Here is a 19,919-nt window from a genome sequence, read left to right on the forward strand (position 1 = left end):
CAGCATTCGGGAGGGAAAACTTTCCATTTTCAGATTCTCCCTTTCGGAACCTGTCGAGTACCTGCGAAACTCGTCGCCCGGTGTGGGCTGTTTGTTCGGTGCTGATAATAGCCTTATCACAACTTATTAAGGCCGTTCGATCGATCTGCCCTTTCGAGGATTGCTTGACAATTCAATCGCCAATCGGCGCTAATGGCTCGCGATAATATTACACCGACGAACCGATACGCCAAAACATCAACCATTTTCACGGCCGACGTCTCGAAACGTTTCATCCCGTGTCTCGCGTAAAACCAATTATGCTGTCCATAGCGCGCCTGGCGTTGAGGGTGGCGTACGGAAGAAAGCAAAGGAGAAGGCAAAAAGGTGACAGTGCTGCCGGAACGGCCCGGGATGCTGCTTTTGTAACTTAGACCACGCCATGTCCTTCGGTACGGTACGAGGGATGCTATTATGCAAAAACCGGCCTCATTCGATCCCATCCGGACCAAGGCCAGCTGGCCGTGGAACGTGCCTCATTATCGATTCGCAAGAACGCTTCCACCCCAGGCCACTCAGGCTTTGGTTGTAGCGTGCCTTACTACTTCCGCCGCTGACCTTCGCCAGTTGAGAGCGTGCTAAATTACCTCGGTCGGCTTTCCCGACGGATGATGAAATGCCCACCGGAAAATCGATTGTCAATCATAATTTATTATCGAACAACGAGCCTAGGGACCGTTTGAAATTGATAGGATAAGCTCCACGCGCGAGGGCAGACGCTTTTTTATGTGCTTCCTCTCAAATCGGTCCCTGTTGCCAGCGAGTGCCAGAGCACGATAGAATATTTTAATGAAGCCCAGTGAGATTGAAAACGGATGATTACATTTGTGCTGCGAATCTGACCTTTTTCGAACTATCACTCAAGAGTATCAAGCTGTTAGAAGTAAACATTTTACATAAACAACAACCTGATGAAATACCCAAAATATCGACCAACTTGATCTGAAACGACGAGGCACGCCTTTCGACGTCACGCTTGTGGCGATGATAGAAGTTTGTAAGCCATAGCAAGCATGCCATCATTTAAGTCATGCAGAAAACTTGCAATAAACATTCGTCACACTTGCACTCGCGTTTCCCGCACGCATTATTACCGCCCTCTTTCGCGTATCGTAATAAAAAGCTTCATTGACAAATTAATGCCAGACGATTTATACTGCACCACTCGCTCGGCGACGTCGCCGTCTGTCTGTGTCTGGTTCGATTCGCCGATTCGAACGCGGCACCAGAACCAGCTAAATAGCAACTGTCCCGCAGGGAAGCAGGGCGCGGATACACCAACAATGTTGCAGAGGTTTAGCCATGCTGTGGTGGAAATTAAAAACTGTCCCCTCGCCATTGTGCACTCCTTTATCTTCGTCCTGGGGAGAAACAATCGAGACGGAAAACGCGAGACGTTGCAATTTCGACAGCTTATGGCAATAAAATGGCATCAGAACCCGTCTCCAGCCTTGTGGCCTCTGGCGCCTTTGCGGACCCTCCTTCCAGACTCCCCTGCCTTTGGCTGGTTGGATGCACATAAACAGGACATCCGCCGGCGGATCTGTGGGGCAATTTTCGAGACATTGAAGAGTTGTCCATTAAAACGGCACCCTCGGATTTCATCGCCCAAGCGCAGTGTCAGGGCGTTTTGCGCGCCCGCACACTTTGAGTCAATTGAAAGTGGAGCGAAATTTATTCCTGCTTCGAGCTTTTAATCTCAAACAATCAGGCACTCCCATTATGCAAATGGTAACTGGGGCAGAAGTCTCAGGCTTTCTTTTAGCTCTTTTTTTTCTTGCTCGCCTTCCAAATCTCTGACCATGCCCGTTATTAGTTGCTCGAAATTGGAACGAAGGAAAAAGAGAAAGAAAAAAAAGCATCTCCAATGAAGAGTGGCGCTGTTCGACGAAATGGAAAGCATAGAATAAAGCGCGCGCTGTAGCCGATGGAGGGCGAGGTTAAGTGCAAGCTCATAAAATCTCAAAGTCAGACACTCAACAAAAAAGCTATTAGCATGTAACATGAAGTCATTGCCGTTAGGCGGATGAATTAAAGATTATTCTGGCGACTAGCAACGAAGCAGTTCAGTCTTATTATCGGGTCGGTTCCAAAGCAAATCCCAACTGGATTTGAAACTAGAAGAACGTATGCACTGAAATCTGGAATGAATTTTTGCCAACCATCTTTCGTTACGTCGTCCTAGATCATCTTTCGTACAATTTGTCACCGCTAATCAAGCACGCACTAATCGGTGCGATGAAAATGGTTACAAATCATGGACGGCATCCTTGGGAAATGGAGATAATAAAGGTTAATGTGCGGCTTAACGAAAAGTACCGAAGAAACGACAGGAAATATTTCATCTCCCAAAGCAACAACCATTTCTAAACGCGCAAATGAACGCCAAATTGATCGCGTCCAAAGAAAAGCGAACACCGGAAATGTGAATCATCACGAAGGAGAACAATTGATAGTCGTAGCCGTAAAGAACAAGCGACTGATTACGAAATGGCGTCATTTGCCACGGGGATTGCATTGCGGTTGGAAGCTTAAATTGAGTTCCATTTAGTGGGAACACCTTTCGTGCCAAAACGCCTTTGGAAACACGCAGACGGCAGTGTAGAACATGATTGATTCACTCGTCCATTCGGCTGGCGGTAGTTGTAATTTTACGATTAAAATGAAAATCAAAGAGCTCGCTCCTCCGTATCCCATCCATATCGCTTTCGTTGTGTAGTTCTTTACAAGCATCTATATTTCCCTGTAAGGGCATACATTGTTACATTAGTTGAAGGTTGAGACTTACATATCCGCCCACATCTTACCACAATCAGCAATCGTTAGCGTATTTTAGCGTAAAACTTTGATCAACCAACGCGCCCTTGGGGACGCATGCGATCATTCCGTACAGGTTTCGTTGTAGATCTTTTTGGTTCCCGTGTAAAACTACATATCGCTACAACATTGTTCCTTTGTAATTATCCGCTCCAAAGCGTTACGTATCGATTTTGGTGGATCTTTTGTTAGCTCCGTTAGCAATGGCAGAGATACTTCATACCATTACCATCGTGTACTTAGCCATCATGAGCAAAACATCGACTTCATGACCACTCACCAAACCGCTTCCGACAGAATCCATCGTGAACCCCGCGAGTCACTGCAACTTCAGAAATTATATACATACTGCCAAAGGATAGGAACCATCACTATATAAGTCGATAAAATATTAGCCAAACTCCGTAGCATTACAACGAGCGTCAAAGTTCTTTCCGTGTGGGGCACTTGCGCCTGTTGTGGAAATCGAATCATTTACTAGAAATTTAGTAGCATAGACGTTTTTTATACTACGGAAAGGGAAAACCGTTGAACAAAAACATGTTTAGGTCCTACAAACGCGCATTCGGGAGAGAAAAGAACCCTTTGATGAACAGCATAAACTAATTTCGTTCATCTTGCACGACACTGGTAACTTGAGATTACGAAGATTTCAATTACATTCGTTCTCACCGGCAATGCAAAAACATCACCTGCAGAACAAACAAAAAAACGTATAAATTAATTTAGACCGGGGAAGGGTAAATTTTAGTTAACCTAAGAAGGATCGAAATTTGTCCGCACATATGCACAAAAAATACTCCACGGGCGGGAATCGCGTTAAGAACCGCACCATTTTCGGCAGAGTGCAATCAGCTGGTAGAAGGATTATAGCATATACTCGATACATAATTTGTAACATGTAAGGTACTCGAAAACATCCTGACTTATAGAAAATAAACGATCGAGAGCTACGGTGATATGGAGCGACAAAGATCTAACGGGACGCGCGTCATGTCAAAGCCTCTCCTATGTTGCGGGGTAATAATAATGATATTTCATAAATTGATCCAAAAAGATCAACAAGTGTAAATTATTAACAATCATCTGTCGTGTCGTGATTCGGCAGTTAAATTTGCCAACAAATTCCCCAAAGCTCCCGATAGCAAAACATACAAGAAGTAGCAATGAAGCGTGTGTCACTGAGTGTGGATCGGCAGCATACGTAGTTAAGGTCCTGATGGTCACGACTGGCCGGCGTGATAACAACTTGATTCATCTACTAACTGATCAAGCAAGATCCGGGCGCTGGAGGGAGTAAATAAACGTTTGGCACGAACTAAACGCGTTTCGAATAAATAAAATGCGAGAATCATTGCGTTGGGGCGGATAGAGTAGATAAATAAAAGTGTCACAATTGAGTAAAATAAAATTCGTAACGTTAACTGTAAGAAAGCGTATTTGAAGCAGAAGAAAAAAAACACAAACAAACAAACACAGTAGCAACTAATTAGGAATCAAAACGAAGGCTAGGAAAAAGAAGTAACAAATTGTGAAATTTTTAAAACAAATTAGGAAATGATGAAAAATTTGAAGAAAAAAATTAAACAAACAAAAAACCAACCAAACAGCCAAAACTCTAAAACCAACATCACGGCTACGTGAATTCCAGAAGACCCCCGGGGGTTTGGGTGCGATTGCGCCAATACCTCCGGGGGAAATGAACCCAATCTCTAGATAGGCGTAGCAAAGGGACAAAGCAAGGTGAGGCGCAAACCTTTTACTTTTAAGACTTTATTCGGGAATTAAACGTGTGTATTGCAACGAAGGTGAGGTGGCCACATTTCGGGCGGTAATCCCATGCAGGGGTTTTGTCAATTCCGCATGAACCAAGATGCACCCCTTAGATGCATGTATCCACACGCAGCTGAACGACGGCTTCCAGGTTTGCTGGGGAAAACGATAGAAATGTAATCAACCGGCATACTCAAATATACTAGACGCGCACGGACACGGCGAAAGCTGCGGTTAGCAAAGCCAACTCAAAACGAAAGTGCGCTTTCGCGGTCATTGTTGGGCGGCTGAGCGGGAAAAGATGTGTGTAGATGGGTTTCGATGGATAGCGAAAACAAATAAACATATAAAAATATTTAAAAAAAAAACACACACGCACCCGGAACTGATCCTGAAGACGCAACAAGAAAACGTAGAAATGAAAACGAGAAAGGGAAATTGATCATACCATGGAGTAGAGTGGGTGCAATTTGGGGTGGTTTTTCTTCACAGGACATTCACAGGAAACCATGAGGAGCATGGAAAAGCCGGACAACCGATGAAATACGCGCCAAACCAACGGTGACGGAGCCCTTTGCCACGGATTTTTCAAACGAGAGCCTTTGCTGCTTCTTCTACCACACACCGAAGGTTATACTCATAAGCATTTCCACTTGCTAATTATAAGGGAGTTTAAAGTAGAACTGTTTGTTTTCTTTTTTTTGTTTTGCTCGTATGGTTGAGTTTTTTTGCTGTTTACAGTACTATTATCGCTAAACTTTACTCCTAACTTTGTGTATGTATACCTCATTACGTATGAATAATTGGAATGAGTGCGCGAGTTTCGTTACACTTGTACAGGCACTATGCAGCTTAACATATGTTGGGAAAACGAGAGACAAAAAGAGACAGCACGAGAGTGTAAGAGTGAGTGAGAGACATACAGTAAAGGGAAACACGGAAAAACGTCAAACACCAACGCGACACACTTACAGCCTGCGGGATGTTCCTTTCACAACCTACTTTGACATTATTTTGGTTTTTGTTTTTCGATTTGTTGATGGATTGAACCTTACTTGTCTTCTGAGTTTGCGTTAACGTTTAGGTTAAGTTTATTTTACGTTTAAGGTATGATTTCGCAGCATGACGTGCGGTGGCGGTTCCTCCCGACGCTCACCAATATTAACTAACGACACCGCTTTCAAGGCTGTGTGTCGACTTCCTACTAAAAGTAGATTTATGTTGACTCTAATTTTCTCTACCATTAGTTTCTGGCTGGTGTTACATTCACACACACACACACACACGCATACACACAGACAAATTTACTCGGGAATGGGTGGACATGCATGCATGATATAGTTTCTACTGCTCATTCTTGAAACCCGTTCCTCCGGTGTTTGAAATTAACTTACCACCCTTAGGTGGCTTAGAAAATTCCGCTTGCTTGCAATTCCAACGGATCCCATGTACGAAAGCGCATTCACAGTCGGGTCCACCTATGGTAGTACCTGTAATTGCATGATGCACTTTTCCGCGATTTCCCAAAGGCGTCCTGTGTGTTCGATTTTCACTAAATGCCACTCTCTTTCTCTCTCTTTTTGCTCTCTTCTCCCGACAGAGTGCAAACCGACGGCATATCACTACAAGGGCCGCTGCTACATCATATGTCCTCCGGGAACGTACCCCTCGGGTCCGCTAGCCAACGAAACCGCATCCGGTACGTTCCAACCGATGGACACCGACGAAACGGCCCTCAACGTTCAACAGCCCCTGCCAGCCTCCTCGCTGCGTCGCCGCCGGAACCAGTCCGAACCTGCCACTGATCCATTCGTAGCTCAACCCCGGAACCTGCCGGAGTGCCTGCAGTGCCATGCAACCTGCCTCCGGTGTACCGGACCTCATCCAACTGACTGCACTGAGTGTCAGGCGGCTTTCCGCTTCCAATCGATGGCGTCCAACGTCAACGGGAGCCGCATTTGTGTGTCGATCAACGATAAGAGACCGTCACCGGGATCGTCGAGTGGTGGCACGAAGGGTACCGGTGGTTCTATGATGGCTCCAGCAACCGAAGCACCAACGGTGGCCCACGACTCCAACCAGCACAGCTACCTGTTGTCCGTGGTCTTCTTGGGTGGCGTGTTGGCGATGGCATTTGCCGCGATTTATCTGCTGTGGCTCCACTGCTTCCAGGGGTCGCCTGGCATCAGCGAGCTGTCGTCGGGTGCTGCCAGTCTTGTGGGGGTTGTAGCGGACAGTGCTGGAAGTGGAGGCGCAGGAGGATCCACCGGATTGGCCAGCATCCGGTACGATCGCGTACACACGATGGAGCATGAGGACGACGATAGCGCGAGCGAGGAAGACGACGAGGACGATCAGGACGATTACGACGCGTCCAAGATCATGGGGTTGGGGCGTTCGAATCAAATTAAATAGTGAATCGGGAACTATGAGCGAGCCAGACAGAACACGCTACTGGGCAGCTAAGAGGAAAAGCACGTGACAAAAGCAATACAAACGTATAGATAGAACTTTTAATGAAATAAACAAACAATACAAAAAAGATTATGCGTCCGCTCTTATATTATTTATGTTATTCTCCGAAAACGAACCAATATGGATGACCAATATGGTATCTTATGCTGCGTTGTGTTTGCCATACAAATCTCGACGGCTTATGCGCTGGATGGGTGGAAAGAAATCATAAATACAGAAAGAAAACGAACCCTTTTGGGCGCCTTATCGATAAAATGAATTTATTACGCAAAATATAGATACATGTAGGAGTTCTGTGAATGATCGTCATCAATTTATTACCAATTTCCTGAATATTCCGACAACTACGTCATTCCCGCTTCCAAAGCGCGCGCGCGGTCAGCTCCGACAAAAATCTTCAAAACCGCTGCTCAAAAACGGACCGAAAAGACTAGTTTGCCACAGCCCGAGTAACAGGGTTGCATGAAATCTAGGAGGTAGCAGCCTGTGCAAAGCCAGAAAGAGACAGCTCCATGCTCAGCACCATGGGAGTGACCGAACGGCTAAGCTACCACCAGCGCACCGGGATCATATCGCCACGATAGCCCCTCCCCTTTTTCGCTAATGCACAGTGAGCAACTGCACATGTAATTTGCGTCAAATTTGGTTTTGATATTTCAGAAAAATAATATTTATTTTTTAAGCAAGATAAACTAAGATCACTTCAAAATATTTTAGTTCGTATTGTTATATTCTCGGATGCTTATTCTGTCAAAGTTGAAATTTTGTGAATATATATTTTTTTTAATATTATTGATATAATAAAAAAGTTAATAATTTTCCCACATTAAATAGAAGTTAAATTCTTTTTCTTCAAAAGAAGCACATTTCATAAATGTAATGGATCGTTTTAGAGTATTATTTTAAAAATTAGCGTCAATAAACTGAAAAAAAACTTTTATAAAAAATTTTCAATGAATAATATTCTCCTTAAAACTATGATAATTCAGTGTTTTCTATGATAATCGTGTTTTAAAACTCTTGTTTACAAAAATAATTTAAATTTTTGCAAACTAAAAATCGTTTTTTGACTTTTACGTTTGCCGAGATATACCCATAGTGCAATCGGGGGAATAGCGCTTACCAACAGCATTAGCATCGTTTCACATGCGTGCCTGTTACTTGACTGGTATTCTGCAGCGCTCGGCTGGTATCTTTGCAGCAGCCATTTTTTCTTTTCAATTCTGTTTACACAGTGGAATCAAACCGCGCCTACCGTGCGTTATCAGACGACATTTTTAATCGTGAAATGAAGACTGATTGGCAAAGAAAATGGCGTCCTTGTTCGGCGAATTAAAATTTATTTGTACGGTGTTAATTAAACCTACCCACTCTTTGGTTTTACCGGAACGATCGAGAATGAAGCTGCAATTTAGTTCAATAATCAGTAATCCTAACGTCGTTTGGGAATTATCTCGATTGATGTGAATGCAAATGACTCCTCACGAATAATGTTTAATATTTGTGCGATGTTTTTGCCTCAACAGAGCCAAAATCTGTTCATTTCTTGCGATGATCGTCTCCAGCACTCGCTTGCACCTGAGGTACACCTGCTGGTGAATGCAGCTAGACATGGGCAATCGCTACATACACAAAAAGGGACAACATTATCCATAATTTCTTCAGCACACGAGCACTGGATCGAACGAAGTTTTCCAGTTACACACCTGATCGCTCCATACCGCACTACAGGAACCCGTACCCGCCATCGTCGGTCCTTCACCCGGCCAAATGTCGATGTTGTTCGAGCAGATGTACTCGCTGATGTAGCTAAACGTCGTCAGCGGCGCACTTTCCGCTCCAGCACTTTTGCATAGATCACTCAAAATCGCCTTCTCGTGGTCGTCGTTCAGCAGCTGGATGTCCATGGCAGTTGTTGGCACTTCAAGCACAGTACCAGCGAGCCCGATCGCGTCAGTACTCGCAGGACTGGCCGTGTCCCAAAGCGGTTGTTGCAAAGCACCAACCGTTACACCATTACCTTCGGACGTGTAGCTAAAGTTACTCGATTCCTCACCACTATACCAACTCATGATCTTGCGTCGATCGAAGAACACGGACAACTAATCAAACTACTGCAGCAGACCACGTTCCGTATGAGATTATGTCGCCAGCAGAAGCCGCCTCAAGCCGTGATCACTGTAAGTGTGGAAGTACAGAGTCGCATGTCGTCACGTTTTACTAACCCATGATTCCGCTCGCTGCCTGAAGAATTGAGTGTTTCTGTGAGGCTGCGTCACATTGTCTGGTTAGCGTTTCGGTTGAACGAGGCGATAGCACCCTGAACTCCGATAGTGGCGAATGTCATCGGAGCCATTTGCAATTATCCCTGGGCAGTGTTCCGCCATCGCTGGTGGAATGGATGCGTGCAGGATGTAGCCGCTTTCTTCATTCATGCTCTTTCCGGTGAGCCAATGGCCCGTAGCAGACGCGATAACGCTTTATCGACGTAGACAATTCGAAAGCTGCCAGACGACATGTGTACACGAGTGACGACGGATTGCGAATCGTATGACACGCAAATACGGCTCCTTAATCTCTGTCAGGAATAAAGCATGTCCAATTACGAGCCTTGTGAAGCTCACAGTAAGCTAATAAACTGATCGACTGATAAAACTGATCATAGATGCGAAGCACATGAATTCATGAATTGCCTTTCACAAAACAGCCCGCTGTACGTAGAACTGACGTGAAAAATGTCAAGTCATAGAAAGCCTTAACATAGCAGGCGGGGAAGAAGAAGCCTTTCACAAAAACGTGTCTATGATTGCTTTCCCGACAAATGTTCTTTTTCACAATTTACGTGTTAACAAAATAACGCATTTGTTTCGCAATTCAGCGAAACTCGGCAACGTATTAGCGCAATTAGGTGTCAGCATAGTAGTTTGTTGGCTCAGTAAATTATCATTGCTGTTCATCTCCGCCCCATGAATTTCAATTCGTCCACTCGGTTGTTTCTTAGCGACACGCGGCATACTTAGATTGCGGTTGCTTTCAAAGCACTACAGAGCGACCACAAGAACTCAGTTTCACTGACCCAAACCACTAAACTACAACCCATCGACACGACCACTTGAGGAGAAACAAATTTAGAGCCCTCCTCTAAGAATTTCCGCATGATAGAACGTAAGAAATATGTTGCGGCACACTACATGATGGTTATAGTCCAGTTTTTGATACTGAAATTGTTATGTGCCGTTAATCGGAGCGTTTTGCAATAATAGTTGCTGTTATTGTACTTCCGCACTTCCGCTCGCTACCAGCCCAAGCGTGTTATTTTACTAATCAAACTATACCGTCGCTTGGAGCCTCAAGCTCCAAGGGAATATATCAGAACTTTTCTAAATAACGAGTATCGTCTAAAGATTTCAGAAAATTATCCAGCTAAGATTCCTCAACTGATGCAATTATTTTCCTTCTCTATCGTACTTTTTGCGATATTGAGAACTCCAACTGAGCCCCATACCATTCTCAAATCACTCTAAAGCATGCTACGAAAACCTAGAACCCTCGTCCTTAAAAAAACTCCTGAATTACAACATATTACACATACGCGTCGAATTATGATCCCGTTATCACACTCTTCTACATACATCATTATTAATTTTTTTTTGCTCAATTATTTTAGGACAAACGTGATTAAAAACCGGCAAACAACACTTCAAAGACGCCACAGCTGCAGCCGACGCCACCATTTGTTGCCCGAAATTGTTTTCCAGCGGAAACAAAGCCTCACTGTTCCAAAGCAACCGGGGTTTGAAATTGCAAAAAATAAACCAAATCCAAATAACCCAATCGTTTGTTAGCGGTTCAGTAGCGAGGTGCGCGGTTTAATCTCGCGTACCAACGACAACACTATCATTAGCTGCATTACTCCCAAAAAGGGGTGTCCACGGCTGGCGAGGAACAGGGAACGGTTATTAAATTACAACCGATTATTGACTGGCTATTGTTTGACAAAGTGATTTTTTCCCGCCACTGTGCACGTTTCGTGTGCATTTAATGAAATATACATCAACTGGACGGCTGCGGTCGGCGAGTTCACACGCAAGATTAGCCCATGAAGGGCTACACTAAACTAGGATGGGCTGGTAGTCGTCAATTAATTGTCAGCGATAACGCCACCCCATTCGCTGAAGTGTGCCACACTGGTGTTTGACAAAAAAGGCGAATAAATTCAGGCCAATACGTGGGGGCAAGATTTATGTGGTTCTAACGTGCCGAAGGTAAGAAAATGTGATTTATTAGGTCATAGAGCATTTTGATGCAAACGCCTTTTGCTATTAATCTACGTGGCTCCACGTGACTTCGTATTAAGAGTATTGCCGTTTCTGCCTGTTGCAGTCAATGCTGGTGGTTCGTTTGTTGGAGCAGGTTGAGGATTTCTTCGTTTTGTCGCAGCACTTGGTCCAGTAGTTTGTTAAGCTCTCGCAGCGCTTTGCTTCCGGGCAGCAGATCCGACGATTCCGAAGCCACCTGTAGGTGAAACAGAAAGTATCTTTTAACCTACGGGGGTCTTTACAGACAGGGTTTAATGATCGTGATTGTACGTACCTCTGAGGAAGGAGTTGCTACCACCGAAGGCCACTCGCTCATTTGGGTAGCCAGGGAGTTCGAAGAAGCCGAATACCCTACACCACAAACCGGCTGATGTGCTCCATATCCTTCGGATGCTTGGAAGCTTTGCGTTGAAAAGGGATCCTTCGTACGATCGAGGTCCTGCAACACGACGTCATCCATCGACGCACGTTGCACCTGTCTCGTTGCACAGGTGTAAGCTGCCGAAGGATTCCATCCACCTCCGGCTTCGAGGTTGATGTTGGACGGTGGTGTGTTGTTCCACACCGTGTTAAGTCCCGGCTCAGTCCCTGGTACTTTGGTCGTACTATCCACGACAGCGGATTGGCGGACGTATTCCAAATTCTGCTTCTCGCGCCACAGCTTCATGTTGAGGTCCTTCATGTAATCTTCCGGCTTGACGCTGAACGTGTCCCATATGAGCCGTTCCACCAGGGTGAGTTTGTACGGGCAGCCCTCACCATGCTCCCGGACATAGCTCTGGATCTTCGCCATCTTGCTCTTGGTTGCCGACCGCATGTCGTTCCAGCGCTGCGTAACAACAGAAAATACACACTAGTTAGCTCACACCAGCGATTCTTTGGCAAAAAGAAGCTCACTCACTCTCTGCCAGGCTTCGGCCGACTGCACTGGTGGTCCCAAACTGTTCAGTCGAGCCGTGATCGCCTTCCAGACGTCCCCACGACTCCTGTCACTGCGCACGACCGCGTGCTTGCCCCGGATGAACAGGAAGTTCGCCTTCATCATGCGCACCAGTTCGAGCTTCTGGACGTTCTTGATGCGTTTCTTGCGATAGTCGGAACACGCACCGGTACCGGTACTGTTCACCGTCGGATCGATCGGAGACAACATGCAGCCGCGGTTCTTCGCTTGTGTTCTCGCGCAAGTCAACCGTGCAAATGCGACAACACACGTTGGACGGTACCGAGTTCGAACACGCAAGCACTTTCTGGCTTCCGCGACGGTTCGCGACGGAATGAATTGGTCCCAGACCTGATGCCGTGTTTGTGCGCATCGAAGCTGATTACTTTTGACAAATTAATTTATTCCAAACCACTGCTTTGGTCCGGCTACCGGTTGTGCTGGTCAAGCGACCAGACTACGCTGACATAGCTGATAAGCCGCGCCTTGGCATACGCTATGATGGAACAAAGCGTGGTAAAAAGCATGAATATTATCAGCGAATGAAAAAAAAAACGATGCTAAGTGGCGAGTGGAATGGGTGTTTGCGAGTTGAAAAAAAATTGCTAACAATAATTCACTCATTGATCGTTGGAGCACTCCGAGAGGCGGTTCGCCTGTCTTCCTTTAGCCAAATAACTGCAGATTCGCACAACTTGTCACAGATAATGTACCACCGTGAAGTGAAAATGCTGGTTCTGTTCATTAGTCATCATGTGTGTTGATGACGTATAAGCGCTAATCATTACGTTTCTTCATTCAATAGGATGCCTGGCACATCAAAAATCGGTTACAATAATTTGAATTTCTCGAATCATTTCAAATGACACACGTGTTGCCTACATTTAGGCGCAAATAATAATTACCATTATTTTATGCTGCTATGCTATGTTATGCTTTGCATATGATAAGATTTGCTTCATGAATCAGCCATGTGGTAAAAATTGTATGTATGATATTTCCATAGGTATACCTGACTTGAGCTGTTTGCATGTTCGCTTCACGAATGCATTTATCACATTCCCCAACGAAAACCCCATCACTATACAAAACAAAAAAGAAATTCATTGGCTTTTAGGTATGTATATTTCAACCATAGTTATAGCTAATCAGTACAAATACAACATAAAAGTACAGGTTAAATTAGAAGTTTTTTACGCGACACTTACTACCTCTCAATTCCGTGACACTCGCCTCGCCAAGCACAACAGGGCAAGTGTATGGAACATGAAGTACTGCCCTACGAGTGCCACAAAGTCCGTCCTCAGGTGGTTGCTTCGGAACGAGTATTGGTCCAGAACCTGTTCACCATTATGCAAGCAAACACTTGGTATGATGTTAGAACATTCTGAAAAACCCACAAACAGCTGTCAATAATTTACCGAAGTACATAGTTTATGCAATCATGGAATTCACCCTTACCGATGCTAGATACACCGTCCCATTGCGCAATAGATATGGCTTCGCTGGCAAACATCATCCAGGATATGAACGGCATCCAGCGAAGGTAAAGCGGCATGGACCTAGTGGCATGGAAACAAATTATTGTTACATAGACACAAACATAATTCGCTCAGAATCGCTACACTTCCGCACGAGCTAATACTACACGTACCAAATTTTGATAAATATTCCCGAAGTAATCATCAAGATGTAATCGAACGGTACCAAGTAAGACATCGCGGACGCGACCGTTGGGAACAGGATGGAAAAAAAGCAACCACATGCAATGGACACGTTCATCACCAGCACGGAGGCGGCAACCGTGACGACGAGACCCAGTAGAGTCGGTCGCAGATGAGCCAGGAAGTACACGATCAGTATGAAGGCGCATGTCTCCAGTAGGATGAAAGGACTCTGGAAGACAGGAATGAAATATTACAACACTTACAGCAGCTGTAAGTAGTGGCCTTTGCTTACCATGGACAGGATACTTGAGATGTAGAACTGAGCCGTGCTGTACAGGTTGGCTTTTTTCTCGCGCTGAAACAGCGGAAAGCTCTCCGGAAAAAGCGACAGGGCGGCGTACATCGGCAGAAACGTGTTCTCGGACACAATGAGGAAAATGACGCCCTGCATCGCCTGAACACCCCGTTGTGACAGCTCGATCGCATCCGAAAAGCATAGTCCAACGACGACCGCAATCGCCTGAGATAGGTGAATCAGAAGAAGGAAAAAAACCGGTAGCGAAGTGCACGTCCGATTGATACCTCAGTGTTGGGTGCAACGCACCATTTGTCCATCAAACGATTATGTTCCACTTCGCTCGACAGGCGGTGGAAAATAATACATTGGAAGCGAAATTGATAATCAACGGCCGCAGCCGCGCGGGGCGTGCCACGCTATCAAAACAATTACAAAACAAGAAGTAACGAAATTATTTTCGATCGTCGACGGTAGTTCGGAAACCTTTGACACGGGTTATCAAGCCCAGCGCCAGTGAAAAATGAGTGCGTAATGGAATAGAGTCAGCATGACCGCATCTCAGGGCCGTCCGCAAGTAAACGCGCTGTTACACTGACTTCCAACTACCGGCAACGTCTTTTGGGTGCTCTAACGCCTTACCCACGGCACTTACTATGCGTTGGATGATTTTAAAATACTGTAGGTTAGGGTTCCGGTGCGTTTGCAGCATGTGACGGTACATCAGCCAATACAGCGTGTAGAACCAGCACGGGCCACGCTCCTTGCCCAGCAGCTGTTTGCGAAACGTGTCAGCTTCTCCTTCCACGGCGGCCCTGTACAGCTCTGCGCTAATCAACGCCTCCTGGCGGCGTGCTGCCTCGCTCACGGCGTAGCTGTTGCAGATCGTCCTCGGACAGACGGCTTCCGTCGTAAACCTGTTGCCCTTGGTTGTGGGGATTGGGCTGGACAACACCTTGATGAGAAAATCGGCCGTATTATAGCCGGCCTCGCGTTCGACACCCTGAAGCCGGAAAAACTGCACCGCCTCATCTGGAGTGCCCATGAACCCGGTCATCCCGCTCGTCAGCAGTATCAGGCTGTCAAACTCGTACAGCAGCTTTTCGGCCGGCTGGTGGATGCTACACAGCACAATTGTCCCACAGCGGGTCAGAGTTTTCATCATCTCGACCAGCTGCCGCGCACTGTACGAATCCAGTCCCGTCGTCGGTTCGTCACAGAACAGAAACTTTGGCCGGGACAGAAGCTCCACCGCAAAGGCTAGCCGTTTCTTCTCGCCACCCGACAGCGTCTTACCGATTCCGGGGGCACTTTCGATTTTCGTGTGGGCGCACTTTTCCAACCCAGTTTTGGAGAGGATGTCCGCGATCATGATCCGTTTGTGTTCGGCCGATACGCGTGTACCTAGCTTCAGGTTGGCCATCAACTGCAGATGCTCATGGACGGTGATCGAGTTGGGCAGCAGCTCGTCCTGGTAGATGTAACCGCTGATGTCGTACATGTACGGTCCGATGGGACGCCCGTTCACTCTAATATCTCCGGTTACGCTCAGTTTGTCTGCAACGACAAATTCGTGACACTCGTTGTCTACGTCTAGATTGCTACATTTTGCAACGGTTCGTCATACCATTCATGCGGTAGGCGAGGGCTGACATCAAAGTTGTTTTGCCGGCCCCACTCGGGCCCATGAGTGCGACCAGCGTGCCGGGTTGCAGCGTACCACTGATGTCGTCCAGCACCGGAAACTGCCGTCTGCCAGACTTCGTCTGGGATGCTATGGTCAAGTTTTGCCAGGTTAGGGTTACCTCCGTGTTAGCTCGGCCGGCAGCCATCGCTTTGTCGAGGTTATCAATGGCACAATATTCAGTTGCTGTACTTTTCGGGCTAGCCATAACACTTTGGGATGATTATGCGTCGCGTGCCGTTGGAAGAAATAAATGCGCTAATCAAGTCTATACAGATAATAGCTGGTAAAAGTGTAACAGCATGGCCTGATCGATAAGAAAGCACCTCCTGTCAAGTACTTGAAATACTGTAATCATCAAATAATTCTACGAGAATTATCAAACCAAATAAAAACTGTATTGAGCAGGACACGGAGAGCCATTTTTTCTCCGCTCTGCTGGTAGATGTAAAGTAATCACAGCTTTCTATTTATGACTGCAATCGTGTTGGATTCGTAAACATCTCATGCTTTCTCAATTTTCAAATAAAAGGTCAGAGAGAATATTAGAAAAAAAAAACAGAAATCATCAAAGCACATAATTATTCCTGCTCGGAGCAAAACTAGTCTTAGTATCATTATATTACTATCATACTATCTTGCTATAATATTGTACTACAATTCAACATTGTTGGTATGGGTGCGATACATCCTCGTAGATCAAACGTGGTTGCGAACTGCTATTTTTGTTATATTTTAACTACTTAACAAAATGTGTCATAATTAGTCAGCACAAGTTAGTTTTATCGTTCGCCAGGAACTCGCAATTTACACTCTATTCAGCCTTAAACACATCCAAAAGATATTTTCAGTATCTATTCGTCACACTTAAATTAGTATAGATGCTTACACTGTTTAAAATCTCTTAGCTCGTTCGCTCTCACATACAAATCAACGCTCTAAGTTAAATTAGACACAGGAAAATAAGCCACACTTATCTGGCAATATATTTCTTCATTTTTTACACATTCCACTGCAAATATTTGGTTTAGATAATTGCCATATGCGCTTATTCTATGCCCAACAATCGTTCGCCCATCGATCAATCGATCTAATAATTGGTAACCAAAAATACTGCACTTTTCGCTCTCATGATACGAAGCCACTTGTCTCTTCAGCCGTTGGTCACCGACTAGCAACCGTGAAGGACATGAACATCCTGTTAATCATTGCTGCCTTATCACGCATATATTTATTTGACTTTTTTGGGTCGTGATTCAGTGGAGCAGTGTACTATATAACAACGGTATCGTACAAACCAAAGTCCCATGAAAATACGTGTATGATTGGTAAAATAGCATACATTTTATTAATATGTTAAAGTATTGAGAAAACTAACTCCATGATTGCATTTTCGTAATTTTATCTGCTTCATGTTCAAAAATATATCTCTAAGTCATTCGGATTGAAATCGTACAATAGAACTATTTTTTTAAATTTAGTTTTATGCTGACCAGATCTCACAAAAAAAAATTCAAAAATTATGCTTGAAAAATTATGCTTTAATGATGGTAACTGTGCCCTTTTTTTGTTACGCTCATGCTTAGCTCAGTTATTATTGATTCCCTTTTAGAATAGCAATCTATTGAATCTATTTTACATTAATTAAACCGAAAATGTTTCAATTATCAGCGTATTGGAGCCAAAAAACAAAATTCATGGCTGATTTTTTTCTACCCCTGAACCGTTATAATTCGTACAAAAATATTCCTGAATGGATAGATAGATGGAGCAGCAGTAAAAAGTTTGTCCTCGTATTTTGATTTTTCTAATCGCAAATAGTAAAATAATATTATAATCTAGCCAAGCAACGATCGTCAGAGATATCACGTAAATGCCAACTATATGCAATTAATATTAACTATATGCAATTAATTTAAGCGTATGAACACAAGTTTTGTATCTTCGAAATTTTCTATGGATTAAGTGAGAAAGTGAAATTTTTCTGCCATGTGACGATTTTTGAATGAAATCCTCAACCTATTCCTCACGTTTCGGCTTAACCACCGACACCAATTTCTTTGAAGATTAGCAAAATAATAACAATAATTATCACTCATAGAACCAAATACTAACTCGGAACAAAATTTGATTACAGAATAGGCACGATAAGGTCTATGCATAGGAAATAAAAAACAATAATTAATCAAATAACCAACAGTCGCGTGCCTCTGTTAACCGTATATAACAGATTATAATGTAAAGATTTCATTGTATTCACATTACTAAAACAGTATGTGTTACTTATTCATATATTGAAAAACGAACCTGCAAAGCATTTTGTAAAGAAAAAAAATCATTGTACTCGTGGACGTACTTGGCTTGTGATTTTGTATAGAGAATTTTAATATTAAATCCAATGAATTCCTTTAAATATTTTAACCTTTTATACATCACTTTACCATATCCTTCAAGAATGGGATAATGAGTTTTCTAGGTCATCATATCAAACGCCGCCTCAATGATATAAATCATCAGTAATTTAAAATATTGTGATTACGTTTCGAATGTATCGTTACAAATCTAATCTCATATGTTCATAATTTTGGAAAACATGTACTATTAGTTCTAACATAGTATATGTAACATTGGACCAACTGGCCGTGGTTTATTGTTTCCTTTTTCTGTTCATACCGGGCACACGGTACAGGAACTCACCGTCGTCATCGTAAAAACAATCATCCACCTGGTAGGTAGCTCCTTTCCGGTGTAACTTTTTAGGAATCTTTATAAATTCTTTAATGTCTTCCACTTTTGCACTATGTGCATTGGTTGTAGAATCGGAAAGCTCCACTGTTGCATACTTTTTGTGAATATTTTCCAGTCTGTCCATGATACTCGTTCCTAAATCTAGCTCAGAGTTCGGCAATTCATGCTTCATACTGTCCGTACTCGGATTACGGTTCACAGCTTGTTGTTTAATAGCAGTCAGTGTTATATGCTGAGTATTTTGAATGTTTCCTATTAGAAATGTGTCCTGTTTTGGGGCACTACTGGACACGTAGGGCTCATCTGGTCGATGTTTTTCTTCCAATAATAGTGCTTGTTGGCTCTCATCTTCGTTGTTCTTTGATTGATACTTTTTACAACTTGTAACGATAGCACTAAATTCTCCTTCCGGCAGTGGCCGAATTTCATACAGACGCTTTGATTCACTTTTTGGAAGCAATTGATCTGTTTCGCTGGTGTTGCGTTGCATGAATTTGTTCAAATGCTGTGCAAATCCCGAATCAATATTTTTAATACGACCACTGCGGAACATTTGCCAGTTTTCTTTCACCACCGCATCGTGTCGTTCCATTCGCTTGTTATCCTTTGGTTGCCACTTTGTCTTCACAATTTTGGCAATCGTATATCGGTCCGCCGGAAAACTTTCGGTCAATTTGTCTATGCTCCATTCCTCCGGATCATACCCATGAAGGTACCGTATCTGTTCTTTCTCAGACCAGGTAAGGAAATTTAGCTGTTTCGTCTTAAAATACTTATTGCCAACAATCCATGTTTGCAGCCGATCTCGGTGCTGTGCTTGTTCTGTCTCGTACTGCTTGTGGCTTTTATGAACCTGGTAAAAGTTTGACTCGCTATCATCCAAGCTCTCGTAGTCCTCCGTATTTGCGTTTTCGGGCAGTAAAGCAGCACGTCTGTCTAGGCCAGGATTTTTAGCTTTTCTGGCGTAATAACGACACAATATTTTCTGTTTACTATACGCCAACAAAAACATGTTTCGAAACATGTTTCAGTAATAGGAGTTTCACTTGCAATACGGTATGACCACCAAAAATGTGTTGATCAAAATAAACAACATGAATACCGCTGTTGTCAAAACAGTGGCAAATGCGCTTCTCTTTACATAAACGCCCGTATGTAAAAT

The 19,919-nt window shown here is 44.1% G+C and overlaps 4 protein-coding genes and 1 pseudogene across 4 annotated transcripts in view; 1 reads left to right on the top strand and 4 right to left on the bottom strand.

Moving 5' to 3' along the window:
* The window catches only part of LOC128721853 (furin-like protease 1, isoforms 1/1-X/2), a 60,891-nt gene extending 53,727 nt beyond the window's left edge, over window positions 1–7,164 (top strand). The window contains exon 12 of the mRNA XM_053815652.1: window positions 6,230–7,164. Within this exon, the coding sequence (XP_053671627.1) occupies window positions 6,230–7,044 (815 nt within the window). The 3' untranslated portion in view covers window positions 7,045–7,164. The remainder of the gene's footprint in view (window positions 1–6,229) is intronic.
* A 1,421-nt stretch (window positions 7,165–8,585) lies between these two features.
* LOC128721857 (uncharacterized) lies at window positions 8,586–9,176 on the bottom strand. The gene is made up of 2 exons (XM_053815657.1): window positions 8,811–9,176; window positions 8,586–8,726 (listed from the first exon to the last, which is right to left on the bottom strand). The coding sequence occupies exons 1-2, from the start codon at window positions 9,174–9,176 to the stop codon at window positions 8,586–8,588; spliced, it is 507 nt and encodes a 168-aa protein (XP_053671632.1).
* A 2,311-nt stretch (window positions 9,177–11,487) lies between these two features.
* LOC128721860 (uncharacterized) lies at window positions 11,488–12,736 on the bottom strand (annotated as a pseudogene).
* Window positions 12,737–13,545: 809 nt separating this feature from the next.
* On the bottom strand, window positions 13,546–16,238 carry LOC128732142 (protein scarlet-like). The gene is made up of 6 exons (XM_053825311.1): window positions 15,953–16,238; window positions 14,981–15,882; window positions 14,323–14,550; window positions 14,018–14,259; window positions 13,825–13,925; window positions 13,546–13,750 (listed from the first exon to the last, which is right to left on the bottom strand). The coding sequence occupies exons 1-6, from the start codon at window positions 16,215–16,217 to the stop codon at window positions 13,578–13,580; spliced, it is 1,911 nt and encodes a 636-aa protein (XP_053681286.1). The 5' UTR covers window positions 16,218–16,238; the 3' UTR covers window positions 13,546–13,577.
* A 2,405-nt stretch (window positions 16,239–18,643) lies between these two features.
* LOC128720701 (uncharacterized) lies at window positions 18,644–19,781 on the bottom strand. The gene has a single exon (XM_053814394.1). The coding sequence runs from the start codon at window positions 19,779–19,781 to the stop codon at window positions 18,657–18,659; it is 1,125 nt and encodes a 374-aa protein (XP_053670369.1). The 3' UTR covers window positions 18,644–18,656.
* Between the last annotated feature and the right edge of the window lie 138 nt (window positions 19,782–19,919).

Source organism: Anopheles nili, chromosome 2, assembly GCF_943737925.1.
Source record: "Anopheles nili chromosome 2, idAnoNiliSN_F5_01, whole genome shotgun sequence".
NCBI classification, from domain to species: Eukaryota; Metazoa; Arthropoda; class Insecta; order Diptera; family Culicidae; genus Anopheles; species Anopheles nili.